Below are 19,100 nucleotides of genomic sequence, written 5' to 3'. Positions count from 1 at the left end.
AAGATGCTTGAGGCTAAAGAATCAAACTTCCTGTCATGCTATAGGCCAGATGCTTCATTGCCCATCTGTTCACTCCATGCTCAGAGTTAACATTTTGCTGAGTATACTGAAGCATATAGACGACTCCGAACTTGCGCTCATGATTGCTCACTAACTGTTCAAAAGTTCAGAATCATGGTGAACAGGAAAAGGCTTCTACAGTGTCCCTCCTTACAGCTAAAGTGACATTTCCAGAGACCCCAAAGACCCAACTACCTCATCAAAAGATTGGGTACCATCCTGAGAGAAGCCAAACAAAAGAGGCAAAACACCAGTATTTATTTGAAAGGGGAAACCAGATACCTGTTGTGGTTGCGGTCTGTGCCCAACGGTGATCGATATAGGACGAGTTTGGCTTTTGCAATTCCCTCCTGGAAAGCCTTCTCAGCTGCTGCTTTGTGCTTGCGGATCTTCTCTACCACCACCCTTTCTTTTTCCAGCTTTTCCCGCTCTTCTTTCTCCTTTTTTGCCTGCAATGCCATCAATCGTCTGCTTTTAATTGCACTGATGAGATCTTCACTGCCATTGACATCGGTTAGTAAGTCACTTAGACCTTTGTCCACTTCTAGCTTTTTATCAAATTCCTTCTTCTTCTCCAACTTTTTCTTTTCGCCTATTTTGTTGCTTTCTGGTTCTTTCTTTTTTGCCTCCATTTCTTTTTTCTTCAATTTTTCTGCCTTTTTCCGGTCATTCTCCTCTTTTTGCATTGCTAGCCTCTCTTTCCACAGCTCTGCAGATTTATGCTGAGAGTCCTCCATGTGATCCTGAACTGAATAGGTCATCAGAATCCGATGGCAGAGTGCTGATAGAATCTTCACTTTCTCTTCTGGGGTCAGTTCAAAGAACTCAGCAGTTTCCAGCTTATCCAGGAATTCATCTGCAACCTCGTTGTCTTCAAACCCCACAGAATCCTTGCTGTCATCGTTAGTTTCTGATGTCTCGCTTTCATTCTGCATGTCTGATTTTCGCATGCAGAGCCGAACCAGCTCTGATGCAGAGTGCAACGTGAGAGGAATTTCAGAGAGCTTCATCCCCAGTTCTCGATAGTCTTCTGCAATTTCATCTTGGAGCAAAGTTTGGAGGAGGATCAACAGAACTCTGTTCAAATAGAGGAAACCCCCCTTTTCAGAAGTCAATGCTTCCATCAAAGAGACTGCTGTGATTGGATACTGGTCATCTGGCATTAGCAAGCCAGCGTAACAACTGAGAAATTCAACCACCATAGCAACATCACCAAAAAGCGTATTGGGGAGCCCTTCAGGTGTGTCAACCAGCTTTAGTGCAGGCAAGCTCTTTCCTGTAAGAGTTTGATCTTCAAACCTCTTCTGTTTTTCCAATTTTAATTGCATCTCCTTTTCTCGCCGCTCTTTGGCCTTTTCCTTTAGTTTCTCCTTTAGCTCTTCGCGCTTCTTCTTGAGATAATCTGCTCTTTCTTCCAGTGTCATCAAAGCCCATTTCTTCTTGTGCTCCAGTATCTCATAACGTTTCTGCACAAGATCACCAACTTCCTCTGGCAGGCGAGCACGTTCTTCAGCAGAAAGCACTTTGGCCACCCGAGTGATGAACGCAGATACTGCACCCTTTTTCTCCTCCTTCCCCTTGTTGTCTTTGTAATATCGAAGGAATTGTAAGGCCAAAGGTGGCAAGTATTTCTGAGGTTTGGTAACAGATCTCGATGCTCCTCCAACACCCTTCGGAGTCTTTCCTGTCTTGGATGAGCTTGATTTTGCCATCTCAAAAAGTGTCATTTGTTTCATCTTCATCTTTGGAGTTTTCAGATTTTTTTTGGGAGATTTGTTGCTCCCTGAAGACTTCTGTCCATTGAGCAACTTAGTCTTGTTCTTGGATCTCTCTTTTCTGTTACTTTTATCCTTAGTTTGCAACTTTTTTAGGTTCCGCGCAGCGTTGGAGCCCTTTTTGGGAATGTGAAAGTTGGTATTGAGTTTGGTTGGTGTTACAATCTTCATTACTTCCTCCAATTCTTGTTCTGGAGACCTTTTAGAACCAAATGCCATTCCAGTCCCATTCATGGCCTTTTTCACGTGCACATGACCCCATAATGTTGGGCTCAAAGGTGGGATCTTCTCTTTGCTTCCATATTTCTGTTTTTTATTTTTCTCTTTGCTTGGGTCTCCATCGCCTTTTGCTTTTTTTGAGTGCTTACCCTCTGGTGAGACTGTACTTTTCCTTTTTCCCAAATTCACAACAGGATTATGAATCATGTACTGAAACAAATGCAAAAATATATTAATATTTAGCAAGGGCCAACATGGGTACAAATTTTATACATTACACTGCAGATACAAGTTACCAGCTTAGTCACAACTAAGAAAGTGCTTGAAATGGTGTAGATTACAAATTTACAAGACATCTTTAATGCCCTCTTTTTTCTGGGATAGTTCCGAAAGACAAGAGTGTGATAACTTTTACTCTGTTCAAATTTGGTTATTGCCCTTTGTGTGACCCTCATCTTTGCTTAAAGTCAAAAGGTCTGCAACCTCAAGTACAGCTGATACTGAACTGGTTTAGCCATCTATCAACAGATAGTGAGTCTCATTCCCTTCTGCAAGACTTCTCCGGGATCACACTTTGCTCTACTCTCAACTGTTTCCTCCAAACCCACTCTCCTGCACTCACCATTAAACAATAATGAGCTAATGGGCTTCTTTCTTATGAAGATGGAATCCAATCTGCTGCTCCTGTCTTCTCAAGGAGGCAAACATCATCCAGGCTCTTCATCACCCACCGGAGCATCCTAGTTTCCCTCCCATCTCCTTCAGCCTCCCTTCCCCAAACACTGTTCTCCACAAGACTGGTCCTCTGATCCCATTGCCACGGCGCTGCTGACCACCAAAACTTCCCTTCCTGGTTCTCATGCCAGGAAATGGCTTCTTCTCCTGATAATGCCCACCTCCTTTTCAATATAGAACTATCAATGCCCTCTTCAAATAAGACCCTTAACTGTCTTCTCCGACCAATACCATCTGATATTATGATGATCTTGGTAGAGACTAGTAACTTTAAAGAAAATCAAACTCCTAGTTATGAAATAAAAGCATTACCCCACAAGATTTCACATTGGAAACAGGCTTGTCCATGTTTTCACATTTGGAGGTGGGGAGGCACATTTCTAATTTTCCCTCCATCAAGGAGTTAAATTGCAAATTTTGGAAAGATAATGTTTGGCACAACGTTAAATATGAATTTCAAGAAAACTGGGCTATGAAAAGAAACAACTTGCTGAGCAAATTAAAAAAAAAAATCAAAATAATGAACAAATTTTTAAAAAGGAATAAATAAAAATTAATACTAGAGTGTGATAGGGAAACTCATTCCCAGTCTCAGGGTGCTCACTCATTCCAACACCCAGTGAGTGTGGATGAGAATGCATGCTGGTGCGTGAAAGTGAGGGTGAACGAGAATGCTAAGTCTGGGGGAGTGAGCCAGATTTACCTATCCCCTAATCAGTAGCTAATGCATAGGGAAATCAGCCTGGGATTTGCTGAGCAACTTTACAGCATTTTTCAAATATATTGGGCGGCACGATGGCACAGCGGTTAGCACTGCAGCTTCACATGCCAAGGACCCTGGTTCAATTCAGGCCTCGGGTGACTGTCTGTGTGGAGTTTGCACGTTCTCCTTGGGTCTGGGTTTCCCCCGGGTGCTCCGGTTCCCAAAGTCCAAAGATGTGCGGGTTAGGTTGATTGACCATAATAAATTGCCCCTTAGTGTCAGGGGAACAAGCAGGGGAAATTAGTGGTGTTATGTGGATAGTGCCTGGATTGGATTGTGGTCTGTGTAGATTCAATGTGCCAAATGGCCTCCTTCTGCACTGTAATGATTCTATACGTCACCTGAATGTCCAACAAGACTAATGGGCCACAATGTGGCCCGCAGGCTGCGAGTTACATAAGCCTGTTGTAAGTAAACATCTTTACCGTACAAAAGTTAAACAAAGCAAAGACCATTAACTTACTATATTTTGTAAATCTCAATGGGGCACACCCAATTCCACTTTTATTTCCACCCAAGAGTTTCCCTATACCTTACAGGATCCCAAGCCTTTCTTTCTTTCTCCTGCACGCACACCAAGATGAGCCAGGGCTCTCAGGAATTCAACGCGAGTCTCCTCATTGTCTTTGCCATTCTCCAAGGTACAAGATCTCTCGGGTTTCTTCCACTAATATCCAAATAGGTGAACTTCCAATTTTCCTTTTACACCACACAACTGTGGACCTAACTCAAGCATCAACCTCATGTCTTAGTGACTTCAACTTAGAAAACACATTTACAAGGAAACATAGAAAATAGGAGCAAGAGTACACCATTCAGCCCTTCAAGCCTGCTGACATTCAATATGGTCATGGCTGATCTGCTGTCACAACACGTGATAATACAGTGCCTTTCAGAAACGTGTATCATGTTTCTTGTAAGAGGCAGTATTTTGTTGCAAGGAGTCAATTTGCCTGAAAGAAATGCAGCTCCATGCCGAGTAAGCAGGATAATGCTATTTTAGCTAATGGTGTGCTCGATCTAACCAGACTTAATGCATTTGTGTTTCTTCAGGAGTAGAGTTTTGATTTTTTTGATCGACAGGGACCAAGTCAAGTGCTAATTGGAGGAGCTAAGCTAGCAGGGAAGATGCACAGTTACTCTGTCATTCTAAAACAAGCAGTTCCTGCATGGTTCTGAAAGAAGCAAGACACATCTCTCTGACTCTCTCTATCCCTGGAGGTTGCCTGGGAGCTCCAGGGCTGGCAACCTGAGAAGAAGTATGCAAGCCTGTGATTTGCTTACTGATTCTGGAAGAGGGGTTTAAGTCTGAGAGGAATATTGCTCGAATTTGAACTCGTAGGGGGAAGTTATCAGTTAAGAGTTGTATCTTGCTTAAGCATTGTTCAATTGGTAAATGGTAAGCTCATTCATTTGTTATAGTTAAACTCTGTTGTTAAATAAAGTTTTTGATAAAGGCTCCCCAATTTGTCAGTAGAATCACACCTGGAGTGAAACATGCTATCCTCACATTAATGCCAAAATAGCAAGTAGTTGGGGTCTAGTCTAACTTCATAACATACCTTGGGGTTTCTGATCCACACCCTAATACAGCCCCATTTTCCTATGCTCTCCCCATACCACTCAACACCTTTCATGCCTAGAAATCTATTTTTTTCTTCTTAAATATATTCAGTGGCTTAGCCTCCACAGCCTTCTGTGGAAGACAATTCCACAGGATCACCACCCTCAGTGAAGAAGTTTCCCCTCATCCGTCTGTCCTGTATCCTGAGACTGTGACCCCTTGTTCTAAACTCCGCCCCCCCCCCCCCCCCCCCCCCCCAGCCCGAGGAAACAACACACCTGCATCCAGTCTGTTGAGCCCTGTCACAATTTTATGCATTTCAATTAAATCACCTCTTTCATCTAAACTCCAGTGAATATAGGCCTAGTCCACTCAACCCTCTTCTCGTATGACAATCCTGCCATCCTAGGAATCAATCTGGTGAACCTTCACTGAATCCCTCTATGTCAAACATATCCTTAGATAAGGGGAATAAAAGTGCACACAATACTCCGTGTGTGGTCTCAAGGTCCTGTACAGCTGCAGCTAGATCTCCTTGCTCCTGTACTCAAGTCCTCTTGCAACGAAGGCCAACAGACCATTTGCCTTCCTAACTGCTTTATGTACCTGCATGCTTCTGCAGATCCCTTTGCCAATCTATTGCCATTTAAATATTCTCTGCCATACTGTCCCTCCATCCAAAATGCATAACTTCATATTTATCTATGTTTAACTACATCTATCATTTATTTGCACACTCGCTCAATATGTCTGAAGCCTCTTATCTTCCTCATTACTACCTTCCACCAAGTTCCGTGTCATCAGCAAACTTGGGAGTATTATATTTAGTGTAACGCAGTGAAGTTTCTTAAACTTCAACTCGTACAAAAATCTTCTGCTCACATCCTATTCTGCATCAAATCTCACTGACCCAATTTGTCTCCTGGTCCCCCAAGGCCTAGTTTATAAAATTTAACACCTTCATTTGCTAATGGTAACCACTTCCATGTCTACATTCCTTTCCCAAATTCTTTGTTCTGGATGGAACCTCGAATGTATGTTCCCTCAGCAAATCCCCCCACCGCCTCAGCAAACCCCAAGCCCCTCCCTCGCCTCCACCTCCCCAAGCCCCTCCTCCACCTCCCCCAAGCCCCCCCAAATGCCCTCTCACCCACCCCAAGCCCCCTCACTTCCCTCAAACCCCTTTGCCCCTCCTTCCCTCCTAAGGCTTTCAGACATCTTCATTTAAAAACTACCTTTTCAACCACATTGTTAGTCATTAATAGCTCCTCCTTTGGTTTCTAAAACTCCTGATGCTTTTCTTTCTACATTATAATGCACTACAAAAATGAAATGGTTACTATTAGCTAACAACCAGAATCAATAGGGCTTACGTACTTGTCAGGCTATTATGGAGTATTATTTTTATAGATTCCTCAAACCATTTTTCAAGTCTTCTAAATCAAATCACTGACCCAATTTTACTTGTGCAGTTAAAAAGCTAAGTACCCTTAATTATTTTTATTTGTTAATAAACTATTAACAGGGGAATTTAAGATCATGGTGCAGTAAACAGGAATGTTGGCATCAACTATGCAGTCACTATGGAGACAGCACTGTCTAGTGATGGGAACAGATAATTTAACTATTGGACTGCCTATAAGTGCAGGAAACTCAGCTCCTGGGCGTTTTTAGCTCTTATGGCCAGATTTAATCATATGAATTACATGCTATGCCAACAACAGGATTAGCTTCAATAAAATTAGCCATGACCCTGGAGAGAAAAGGGCAGGATAAAAAGTCAGGTAGGTGAAGCTGATCTATGAAAATGTTACGCTCAAACACAAAATTTTTCTCATTGTAATTTTTGTGCTCTCTGCCCAGTTCAATTAACTTTTTACAGTTTCCTTTCTATTTTTAAATTACATTTTCTTACTTTTGTAGTGTTTTAACTGTTTACTACCTGTCTTTCTGAGCCACCCTCTATATGCACTAAATTTAAACTAATGATTATACTAATTGAAAGCCACTTTAAAGGACAATTTCTTTTAAGTCAAAGAAACATTTATAGTCAGAGATTAATAAAGTTCCATTAACAATATCAGACATGGTCCATTAACTCAGAATTACGTCCTTCTAATGTGTAAACTTATTAGTCCTCACTATCAAAATACATGTGCATGTGTAAACTTTAGATCAACAGTCAGAGATTAAAGAGTCCTAAACGAAGCAATTATAAGTAGACCAGTGCACATTTAAATTAGGGGGGGTGGATTTCAATTCCAAAACAAGTTTTCAAATAAACTGCAACAGTTCTGCAAAGGAAATGAAAGCAGAAATTGTAACTTTCCCTGTAACAGTCCTTGGATGTCATTCTGCACCGTGAGAGGTGAATTTCTCCCCATTTCAAACCCACACAAATTTCAAAAGGTAAAGTCTCAAATTTAAAGGAAGCTATCCAATAGCGGAGTGGTAATGTGAAATAATCCAACATTCTTTCTCCAAAGCAACGTTTGGAGATTGGGCAGAAGTTCAATAACTTGTGTCCTCATTGCAGACTCAAAAAATATCAGTGCTTTCGGATGTCTTTAAGTGTGATATCAAAGCAAAGGGAGAGAAGTGGCAAAGAGGTAGAAGACAGACATGATGGGCGGAATGGCCTATTCTATGCTGTAATTTTTCTATGATTCTAAGTGGTGGTGGATGTACAAGGGAATGCAGATGTTAGGGACATCTTTCTTTTATTCCTTCACCACACATTAGCTACAGGCACCTTCATTCCCCAGCATGATGCCATGCTGCCCATCGCCTCTCATTTGAAACAAAGGAAAATAGAAGTAAAAGATAGAAGAAAGAGAGAGAAATAAAGAGGAAAAAGATAAATATAAAGACTAACAGGTAAAAGCAAGAGCATATTGAAGGTAATACACTCGATTATTTATTCCATGTACATACAAAGTCAACTAGTACATATTAAACACTTTGCATGTACCATGAATTTTGTGTAAAATTTCATCTATTCATTAAATTACTGCCTTCTCGCTCAACAATCCATCTCTCGATCCCTCCTTGCACCATCTATTCTCATCAATTACCACCTGAAATCTAACCTCCATTTTCTCTCTCAAATGTGTCACCAAATCCCAGCACGGTGGTGAGCTCAATCAAAAATCACTGTTCAAATGACTTCAGTTTATTTTCCAATTTTCTCACAGCAGAGAAAATGTTCTGGTCAAAATCATAAATAGTCCATGGCTATACTACAGTGCATTTTCCACCTTAAAAAAAACCTTCCTGCAGTATTTGATGCAAAACCATCTCTCTACTGCCCAGTCCCATGGGATTGCCCTTACATAATTTCACTATCCGCGCTCAGATTTTGAGAGTTCCCCAAGAATCTATTGATACACCCTCTTTCTCAGCAGCTGCTCATGGAAAACATGTACATTTACGATCAGGTTTCAGAAGTTATTTTGCCCATCTCCATGTGGTCAGACTGCTGTGCAACAACAAATCATGGCCGAGACAAAACACTTTCCAACTGAATTGCAGAAATATCTAAACCATCCCTCACCCAAGGTACTCTCAACAGACTGAGCCAGACCATACAAAATCTTGCATCTTTTTTGGTGCCGAGCTGAGCTACAAATTCCACATTCTATTTAGCACTAAGACAATTTGTTCTACCTCAAACACTTCATCTCAGCCTCTACATCACTGACACATTTATGTAAGCTTCTGTCATGTTCATAATTCTCAATAATCATCCTTGCTGGCCTTCCATCGTCCACAAACTCCAACTTAATGCCACCATAGCTTTATTCCAACTAAAGTGTGCAACCTCCTGCAGCCTTGTATCCCCAACTCTGACTCTGGCTTTTGGTGCAATATCCCTCCTCACGTACCAATATTTGGCAGCTGACACTTTGCTCCTATTCTTAGAGGTGATCTTCCTCTCAAAACCCCATCACCCCTGTATTTCTCTTGGCAACTTCAAAACCTTATAATCTTATAATTCACCCCTTTTGCTAAGGTTTTGCCATTCTTACAAGTGCTCCTTTAAGTGAATCATAAACCCATTCTTTCTGTTTAGCATTCCCACTTAACATTTCTCCGGTCTCGGTAAATGAGTTTAGGATTAGCTCTACATTAGAGGCACTTTATAAATGCAAGTTGTTGTACTTTTCAACTCACCCAAGTAAAACAAAAGAGAGTTATCTGAACTTCAACTACAATGCCCTTTATACTGAAGTAGCAGAGCACAATTCACTGCCTAAACTTGCATATGAATAGCTATCTGGGGTGAGAGATTGGACAGGGACAAGCAACAAAAGATTGGTCAGAAAGGGTCTCCCAAACAGAAGGTGAAAACACAGACCAAGAATCTCTTAAACTGATGATAATCACTAAGTGTTGGTAGGATAAAGGTGACTGAAGAATATAAACATAGCCCTCTCTCAGAACATTTGACCTGCACAGAAAACCAGAACCACAACATTTTTCCTTGCTTATTCGGCCCATTTCTGGAAGGTAAAAATGTCAAGTAATCTAAATTCAGACATTGGGATTTATATGAAAAATAAGCAGCCAGGAACATACGCCACTACAAGGAACAGCTCTCCCACAGACTGAAGACGCCACATTTTATTGCTACTACAAAGCCATGGCCAAATATTCTCCTTCCTTAAGTACAGAAACACGCATTCTTCAGCAGCCGAATCTCAAGCCTTTATTAACTCCTGACTGCTCTCACCCAAGGACATACACTTAAATTTCATACAATTTTTGCCACCCTCCATTAGATACTCCAGTTTAAAATCCTTACCTCCACTCTCTTTAAGACAGTCAGGAACTGGTTTACAGTAGAAAAGCTAGGAGACTCCATGAATGTGACATTAAAAACACATTTAGCTGTCAGACCAGCAGCTGGAGGATGAGTGTGGGGGAGTGAGTTATTGTGAGCCAAGGCCGCAATCAGATGATGGTGATGTCATCACAGATTGATTACGTCACTGCTTCTATACAAAACTATTTAAAGCAAGTAGGAGCATCAGAACCCACTTCAGACATTTAGACTATTAAATCTTGCCTTTTAGAAAATATAAATGCACGTAGCAGATTTTAACTCTCATATTCTATCACTTTATATAATTTCATTTGCCTTCCGATTTTCAGCATCACCTCCTCCTTCCCACCTCTCCAATGGCTGACACAAGTGAGCAGGGAGGACATCACAGCTCAGCCCAATGACTTCCTTAATCTGGTGTCCTCACATATCCACCTCCAGCAAGGTTACTGCATGGAAACCTTGCTCTCCTTAACCAGCTGGCAAATAGGCCAATAACAAACGACCCTCCTGCCAGCCAAAGTACGTATGTTTTAACTGTACACCTACACCTACTTAGCCAAGCATTGGGGGCCACAGTCATGTCCAGAACCAACGTTTTTGTATACAAAAACTCAAACATTCACCCATCAACATATAAAGATTCAAAATGGCAAAGCTGACTTAAAGGTATTTGCGACATATAACCTGGAACTGTTCATATTTCCTTCTGCTACAAAGTGGACAATGAAGATGTACATACCAACTTGGTTGGGGGAGGAGGGAGGTTGAAAACTTCAGCTTCACCTAATAGGATTGTTTTGCTCCTCACCATATCCTTTTTTCCAAAGTGGTTGCTAGGCAGTGCTCAAGAACAGGAAGCTTCATTAATTACCTCACTGTTCTCTAGTTCATCAACCAAAGGGGGCAAGCAGTCCCAACATCATCCAACTGAGAGCATACAACTAGGTGCACTCCACCACAAGTTAAAAATGATTTGTGCATACTAAATGCAATTACACCCTTTTAGGTCACAATCACCTTTCTATATAAACATTAATTAACCGAAATGACACTGCTCAATTAAGAGCATTTTAACAGAAGAAACTTTGTGGCATTCATTACGTTTCCGAAGATATGAATCTTCCTTCAAACTTAACAGCAGTGTTACCAAATGGATGATCAGCCAATGCTGCATTTGTTTTTTTCCTACTTTGACACTGAAAGTTATTTCAAAACAAAGCTTGCCATCAATAATAAATTTTAAGAGTTAAACTAGAAATTCTACAGTACGCAGATAGCAATGTCAGCAAGGAGAGGTAGTTTTAAGTAATCTATGGTCATATTGCTGGATATTAGAAATAAGGTATGGATTTAAGTGAGTTTCATTTAGTGTTTTGGTGTAAGAAAGGTAAAACTCTAGTTATTTCATGATAAACAAAGATTTTTGCATGTATGTATATATGTGCCTGTATTGTGCTTAAAGAGGTTAAGACATGAAAGGTAAGCAAAAGCAGCAGAGATAGAATGAGCTATTGCTTAGCAACCAGGGACATCTTTAAGGTAAGAAGGCTTGAGTTTAGTTTTAGCTGAATGTGTAGCAGTTGGAGCTTAGCAATGAGACTGAAGATAGCCCCCACAGCCTTGTTAGAAGCAGGAAAGCCATACGATGGAGTAATGGTCAAGAAAGCTAGTTCCAGAGACGAGGTAACAAAAACAGAGGTTTCAATGAAGATTGAAGTAAAAAGGAAAACAAGGATTTGAGCAGGGTACTGCTCACTGAAGTTAAAGACAGTACTGGGAAGAACAGAGCTGATGAGGTTGGCTAGAGTAAAGCCAGTCTGAAGCAAAGTTTGGTGTCCTTATTTCCAGTTTTTGAAACAATAATATCCGGTTGGGGACTGAGTACTTGAGAGATTGTGTGAAAGTTTGAAAACTCGTGCCTATTCAAGACAAAGGACGACTGAAAGGAGAGTGGGAAATCCTGGTGGCAGACCCTTGCTGTAAACAGCCAAGAGAAAATATCATTTGCAAGAAGATTCTAAAGCTTGTCAATCGGGTAACATCTCCTACTTGGTTTCAGAGTAGGGTGTTGTTTGACCACAGTTAGCCTGTGTGTTTACTGAAAACCTTTTAGCACAAGATATATTTTGTAACCTGTGTTATCCTTTAAATCTGTGTACATTTGTTTATAATCAAACTTTTCATGTTTAATAATTTTTTTTGTTTTTAAAAGCTAATTGGCATTCCTGTAACTCTGTTTATCCACGCTTTCTAAAACAAAAGTAAAAGTTATGGTCTTTTGGGTCAGAGTTTCAGTCTGGAACCTTCTCAACCACAATTAACATCAACTAGAATCATAACAGCAGATATGAGAAGAGAGCAAGAATGCTCAAGGCAACAGAAGGTTTCATATGCACATCTAGAAAACTGTAACTCTGGTATTACCATTGACTCCAGTTAGGACCAATCTCTGGAAAGAATAACTATGTAGTATCCAGTAATCTAAATTCTGATGCTGGGAACAAAGATCTAGCCACCTGTCTCACATCTGTAAGGAGGAGGGTCTCCACAGGCTGGGGAAAATACCACAAAATTTAGACTGGAAGCCGTCAATGTCGAACAACTTGCACTAAACATAATTACCTAACCCTTATGAGATAGCGAAATTCCATGAAACAAACTCAGAAGGTACAAAACCCCAATTGATGACAAAGTAATCAACAAATCCCGCTGGCAGAATATCAAATCCCATAACAGCAATGTCCATGATAAACCAAAATTCTTCACTCGTAATCTGGATTAGTCGAATTTGCCTAAACTTGTCATATGACTGAGCTAACCAGAGCAGAGTTGGACCACATAAGAATAGTAAGTCTCAACACCAGGTTAAAGTCCAACAGGTTTTTTTGGTAGCAAAAGCCACTAGCTTTGAAAAAGCTTTGAAAGCTTGTATACATACAAGAAAGCTAGTGGCTTTTGCTACCAAATAAATCTGTTGGACTTTAACCTGGTGTGGTGAGACTTCTTACTGTGTTTACCCCAGTCCAACGCCGGCATCTCCACATCATGACCCACATAAGAATCACAGAGCACTGGGCAAGCCATCATTTGACATCGAGATCTCCCTTTGAAAGGATGTGCAAAGCTTGTGAGTGCGGCCAAGTTTGCGGGAGAGTTAGAAGTATTGTTGATAAATGAGAAGGTGAATTTGATGCAGCAAGTGGGAAACCAGGGCACAAGCAGACATTAGGAAGAAGGGGGAGATTCCACCATTATGAAACACAAGGCGAACATCTTGGAATAGTCTGACTGTCTGAGCTTCAAAAAATAAACAACTGCACCTGTCTCAATTAGCCATTGACAGAAACCACAGGGTGTGCGTTACTATTGAATGATAATTACACTCTTGTGCAACATCAGTCCACATGAACACGGCAGCTAGTTTTCATGGAAAAACTTTCAAAGCTACAGCTTACCCAGATAATGTCTTTTAAAACATGACAACTCTGAAAGATTGGTAAAGTATCACATCCAAGTCGAAGTGTTAGGAATTTACTTCCGATTGGCTACTAATTAACAGCGTATGACCGGCCAATGAAATGTGAGATTGAGTATCTGTTGGCTACTACCTCATACCATGACCTAGCAAATCAGTCTGTGGCTCATCATATCCACTCAACATAGAGGACTGGGTCCATTTATTCCCATAGCCTCACAGCAGACGAGACTTCTCCACATACTCTATTCTAGGCCAGTTCCATAGTTTCTCGCTCATCCACAGACACTGTGACGAGTGAACAAGACTTGACAAGTTATACTTGCTTCTATCCTGTTTGGCGCAAGTTTTTTCAGAATTGTCATGGCTAGAATGAAGGCTGGGATTTTGACAGTTGGTAGTTCTTCTCCACAATGGACACTGGCTACCCAAGCTTCCAAGAAAACGTACCAGGCAATAGGTGAGAGGATGAACCAGGAAATGTCAATGTTGAATTTGTATAAAATGCTAGCTTGACCTCTACTGGAAGAGAGAGTCCAATTCTGAGCATCACATTCCAGGGAGGATGTGAAGGCAGTGGTGCAGAGAAGATTCACGAGAATGGTTCAAGGGATGAGGAACTTTATGTGGAGTAAGTGGAGAAGCTGGGGCTATTCTCCTTATGGGCAGCACAGTGGCAAGCACTGCTGTCTCAGTACCAGGGATCCGGGTTCGATTCCAGCCTTGGTGACTGTATGGAGTTTGCATATTCTATCAGTGTCTGCATGGGTTCCCTCTGGGTGCTCCGGTTTCCTCCCACAGGTTAGGTGGATTAGCCATGGTAAATGCATGGGGTTACAGGGATAGGGCAGAGGGTTGAGCCTGGCTAAGATGCTCTTTTGGAGAGCCAGTGCAGACTCAGTGGGCTGAATGGCTCCTACTGCAGGGATTCTATGGTTCTAAGAGAAGGTGGATAGGAGATTTGGTAGATGTGTTCAAAATCATGTGAGATAAAAGGTTGAGAACCAGAACAAATTTAAGGTGATTGGAAAAAGCAGCAATGGCAACATGGGGAAAAACCTTTTCTTAAACGAAGCAAGCAGTTAGGATCTGGAATGCACTGCATGAGCGTGTGGTGGGAGGCAGATTCAAATCATGGTTTTTGAAAGAGAAGTGGATCATGAACTGAAGAGGAAAAATTTGTAAGGCTACAGCAAAAAGGTGGGATAGTGACACAAGGTGAATTGCTTTGGAGAGCTAGCATAGACACAAACAAAGACTCCCTCTGTGCTGTAACCATTCTATGATTTCATGGAGCAAAACAGGCATTTTTGAGGACAAGAACAATTAGTTGCCATTAGCCCCACCCTGACTTTTCATAGATTGGTTCCCCTCATATCCACCCTTGCAATTAATCATTCCCTCCAGGAATGAATCCAATTGTCTCTTATTGCCATCTGTTTCAGTGGTCTTTCATGGTGACATATTTCACAAAATAGTCTGCGTTGTTTCCGGAGGTTAGCGGAAATCCAAACTTCTGGACATATCTAAAGATAAATTAACTGTCTTACTGATTACTTACTCCACAGTTGTATTGCCCGATGAAAAAAAGATACAAAATAAGAATAAGAGCAGGAGTAGGAACATCTGGCCCTGATCCAATTCAGTAAGATCATGACTTATCAGATTGTGGCCTAACTCCATTTTCCCGCCTGCCTGCTCCACATAAAGCTAGACACTCTTGTAGATCAAAAATCTGTCTAACTCAGCTTCGAATATGTTCAAAGATGCAGTCTCCTTGCTTTCTCCGATGGAGAATTCCAAAGATTAATGACCTTCGAGAAGAAATTCCTCCTCACCTCCATCTTCAATGGGAGATCCCTTATCTGGAAACTGTGACCCCTAGAAATAGATTCCTCCATGCGAGCAACTTCTTCTCTGTCAAGCCCCCTCAGAATCTGCTACATTTAAGCAAGATCATCTTTCATTCTTAACTCCACTGAGTAAAGGCCCAACCTGCTCAACCTATCCTTGCAAGTCACCCCCTTCACCTCAGGAATTAGCCGAGTGAACCTTTTCTGAACTGCCACCAATGCAAATACAAAACAAATAAGGGGACCAAAACTATACACGAAAGTCTAGGTGCTGTCTCACCAGTGCCTTGTGCAGCTTAGCAAAACATCTCTACTTTTATATTCCATCCTCTTTGCTTATAACTTGTATTTCTGATATCTCCTAAGATGGTATACAGATTCTAAGTTAAGTAAGCTAGGCAGAGTTCTGAATCACCCTGAGAATAATCAAGATATTCTAGAACTAAACTACTTTGCCTCTCTATTTCAGGATTGTATTTGAAAGCGCAAGCCACAGGAACCTAGCAAAAAAAATGAAACAAAGCAAAGGGGCACTGCCTCAAATCCTAGGCTAAGGAGAACATTTTCCAGCCTTTATGTTTATACCATTTTTAGCACTTAGCACTGGGAATGTTCTTTTTTGCATCTTAATAAACATCAAAGCAAATAAGTACATCTCTTTGCCGTTACACTAGACATGGAAAATGCTGATGTTAAAACTGGCTGTTAATGCCATTTGATAAACAGTACACTACTCAAACATTTGGTTTTAATCTCGCCAGCAAAGCATCAAACACCCCCCCCCCCACCAAAGTCTGGTCTTAATACAATGATAAAAACTTTAAGTTTGCAAGCAAGTTGTGTCCCTACCTCTTCCAAAAGCACATTTCTAATTGCTACGGTACAGTGCACACAATGGAATCAAAGCTGAAGAATATGCAACAGATTGAAGGGGAAAGGGGTAAAATGTGTGCGATTGTGATAGAATTGAATGGTACACGATGAAAATTTTATTAATACAACCCCTGGATGGGATTGTGTAGAATTGGCAAAGCTGCACTTATAGCTCATCCTTAGTTCCGCAACAGGTAATGGGCTGTCTCCTTGAACCACTGCAGTGCTGACAGTGGTCACACAATGCTATGTCAGGAATTCCAGCATATTGAATCAATGATGGCAAAGGGATTATAGTTTATGTCCAAGTTTGGATGTTGTGCAAATGGGAGGGGAATAAGGACAAAAAAAAAGACACAGCGGGTATATGTGGCCATTTCAAAGCATATTCAACAGAACCAAATGACGCTTTACACACGACTGAACCACTTATGGCTGTGGAAAAGTTCACCAGCCTTTGAAAAGATCTTTTAGCATTGCTTGTTACTTGGGGTTGGAGAAAGCTTCACCTCTGGTAACAAGCTATCCTTCAACCACCTGAAACAACTTAGAGCACAGAATACAATAATTTTTGTTCAGAAAAAAATTACGTTCTTGAAAAAAGTATCAAATTTGAAAATATAGAATAATCAAATGCACAAATACATTAAGCCCACATTTGGATTTTCTTGGAGTGGGGATTTTGGCTTGTTTAAAATAATGCCTCATTATTTTCCCAATGGACTTTAAAAACAACACTGGCTAGAAAAGTTATCCTTGGCACATGTCATCTGGCTCTTGAAGGGCTGCGCAAGGATAAGCATATATGAGAAGACAGCAGCAACTTAACAAGTAAACAGTTAAAGATAACAGCCACACAGTGTGAACAGACACACAGCCACCACTAATAGCACAATGACTCATGCAGACCAAGCTGACGTAGCAGCTTACCTCATCATCTTCTATCCATTTAGGAGGCTGCATTAATTATCAAGAAATTCACATTAACATCCCACCATTGCTGTGCTTAAGGCTGAGAGATTGACAATTGCAAATAACAGCATCTCAGCCCAAGTAAAAAAAACTCTTCCCACCCACCTTAACCAGCATATCTAAATTGTAGAGACCAGAGGCTCTGCTTTGACTCTGACTGAAAGCGGAGAGTTGATTTTAGTCACAGAGGGTAAGGACTTCACTACCCAAGGTTAAGTAACAAGGACCAAGAGTTCCTGGTCCTGATTGCTATCCAATGACCCATGCTGAATGTACCTGAAAATACATCACTGTCAGGATGAAGCTCAACACAAAAGTTCTTCCACCAAATATTGGTCAATAATCACTGTCTATACGCAAGTAAGGGAATCGTACTGGTGGATATCCATTGCAAATGGAACCCGACAACAGCATCTTCAAAAGGGCATATTGGCAGATTAAAGAGTAGCATCAACCAAACATGTTAAGACAGTTTCATGCACATTGGACCACAAAGCGATACTTACATTTCAGATCTGGGAAACAACACTGCTGCCCCAAATCCCTATAATCACCTCTAACACACTATATGAAAGCCAGATTATGTTCAAGTCCTATAGGGTACTTTGAACTTAAATTGCTGCCTTCTACTGCAGGCAAACATCACTGATGCGTTTGAACTTGTAGTTGTGGGAGGAATTTCAGGTTAGCAATTTAAGTGTATTAGGACACAAGGCTTGAAATATCTAGTACAAATTTCATGTGAAGCCACTTATGGGTACTTGGATGTGATTCCATACACAAGTACTTAGCATTGATCTCTAACTAATAGCACAGATAAGAACATACTCCAACACACTTACAATATCTTATGCAGGCGAATGCAACAGTGTTTTATCTTCATGCAGTGCTTTGAATATAATAAGATGTCCAAGAAGCTTCACAGAAGCATTATGAAATAAAATATGACATTAAGCCACAAAAGAAGAGTTTAAATCAGACAACCAAAACCTTGGTCCAAGGGGTAGATTTTAAGGAGTGCATTGAAGGCAGAAAGCGAGGTAGTCAGGTTCAGAGATGTACAAAGGGAATTCCAGAGCTTGGGTCATAGGTAACCGAAGGCAAACTCACCAATAGTGGAACAATTAAAATCAGGCATGCGCAAGCAATCAGAATTATGGGACTGGAGAACATTCATGAGATAGGGAGGAGCAAGATCATAGAGGGATTATTAAGGATGAAGATGTTACTTTAACTGGGAGCTAGTGTAGGTCAGTGTGCAGAATTCCAGCAGATGAGCTCCCGCAAAGATATGGAGGCAGAAACAGGTGGTCTTAGATATGATGCAAATAATTGGTCAGAAGGCTCGTTTCAGGATCAAATATCACAAAACTAAAAGACTGGTTTAATTTCAGACCGTTAGGGAGGGGGTTGGAGTGGATAGTTAGGGAATATGGTTCAAAATGGGGAACTAAAACAATGGCTTTAATCTTCCCAATATTTAACTGGCAATTTAATTTCATTTATGCAATGACAATAAGTAGTTTGATAATTTAACTACTGCCAAGAGTTGCTGGTGAGAAAGAACTAGGTGTCATCAGTGTGCATGTGCAAACTGACAGCTCACAAATCATAATTCCACTGCTCTGCATAAAAAGCTGAGAGCAACTGTGTTCTTATTTAATGTCCAAATCTGCCTATTCAGAAGAATATCACTGGATCGCAATCAGAAAGGGGAATACTTAACTCATTTTTCCCTCCCCAACCCAAAATTAAGGCAAACGATGGCTCTCCAACTGAAATCGGTAAATACAACACAAATTGTGGATCGTATCACAAATCTTTGTACAGCTCACTCATTGGAGAAATTTATTGAGCGAACATGTTTTGGATTCTTCAACAGAACTGCATAACAATGGGCTTTTTCAAACACCAGTACCTGGATTCAAGTCCTGCTCAGACTAAGGAGATGAAACCTTATTTCTGACTGTAAAAGTGACCGAC

At 40.9% G+C, this 19,100-nt stretch overlaps 1 protein-coding gene across 3 annotated transcripts in view; it reads right to left on the bottom strand.

Annotated features, from left to right (window-relative positions):
- baz1b (bromodomain adjacent to zinc finger domain, 1B) overlaps nt 1–19,100 on the bottom strand; it is a 74,873-nt gene that overhangs the window by 37,590 nt on the left and 18,183 nt on the right. Inside the window, exons 7-8 of one of the 3 annotated variants that reach the window (XM_078225073.1) lie at nt 17,076–17,102; nt 343–2,264 (exon numbers count right to left, since the gene is read on the bottom strand). In XM_078225073.1, coding sequence (XP_078081199.1) covers nt 343–2,264; nt 17,076–17,102 — 1,949 coding nt within the window. Of the gene's footprint in view, nt 1–342; nt 2,265–9,920; nt 10,014–17,075; nt 17,103–19,100 lie in introns of those variants that run through there. The other 2 variants (XM_078225076.1, XM_078225075.1) reach the window with 2 other exon arrangements.

This window comes from Mustelus asterias, chromosome 12, assembly GCF_964213995.1.
Source record: "Mustelus asterias chromosome 12, sMusAst1.hap1.1, whole genome shotgun sequence".
Classification (NCBI taxonomy): domain Eukaryota; kingdom Metazoa; phylum Chordata; class Chondrichthyes; order Carcharhiniformes; family Triakidae; genus Mustelus; species Mustelus asterias.
Note: the sequence above shows the minus strand (reverse complement) of the source record. Positions and strands in the feature narration are given on the sequence as shown.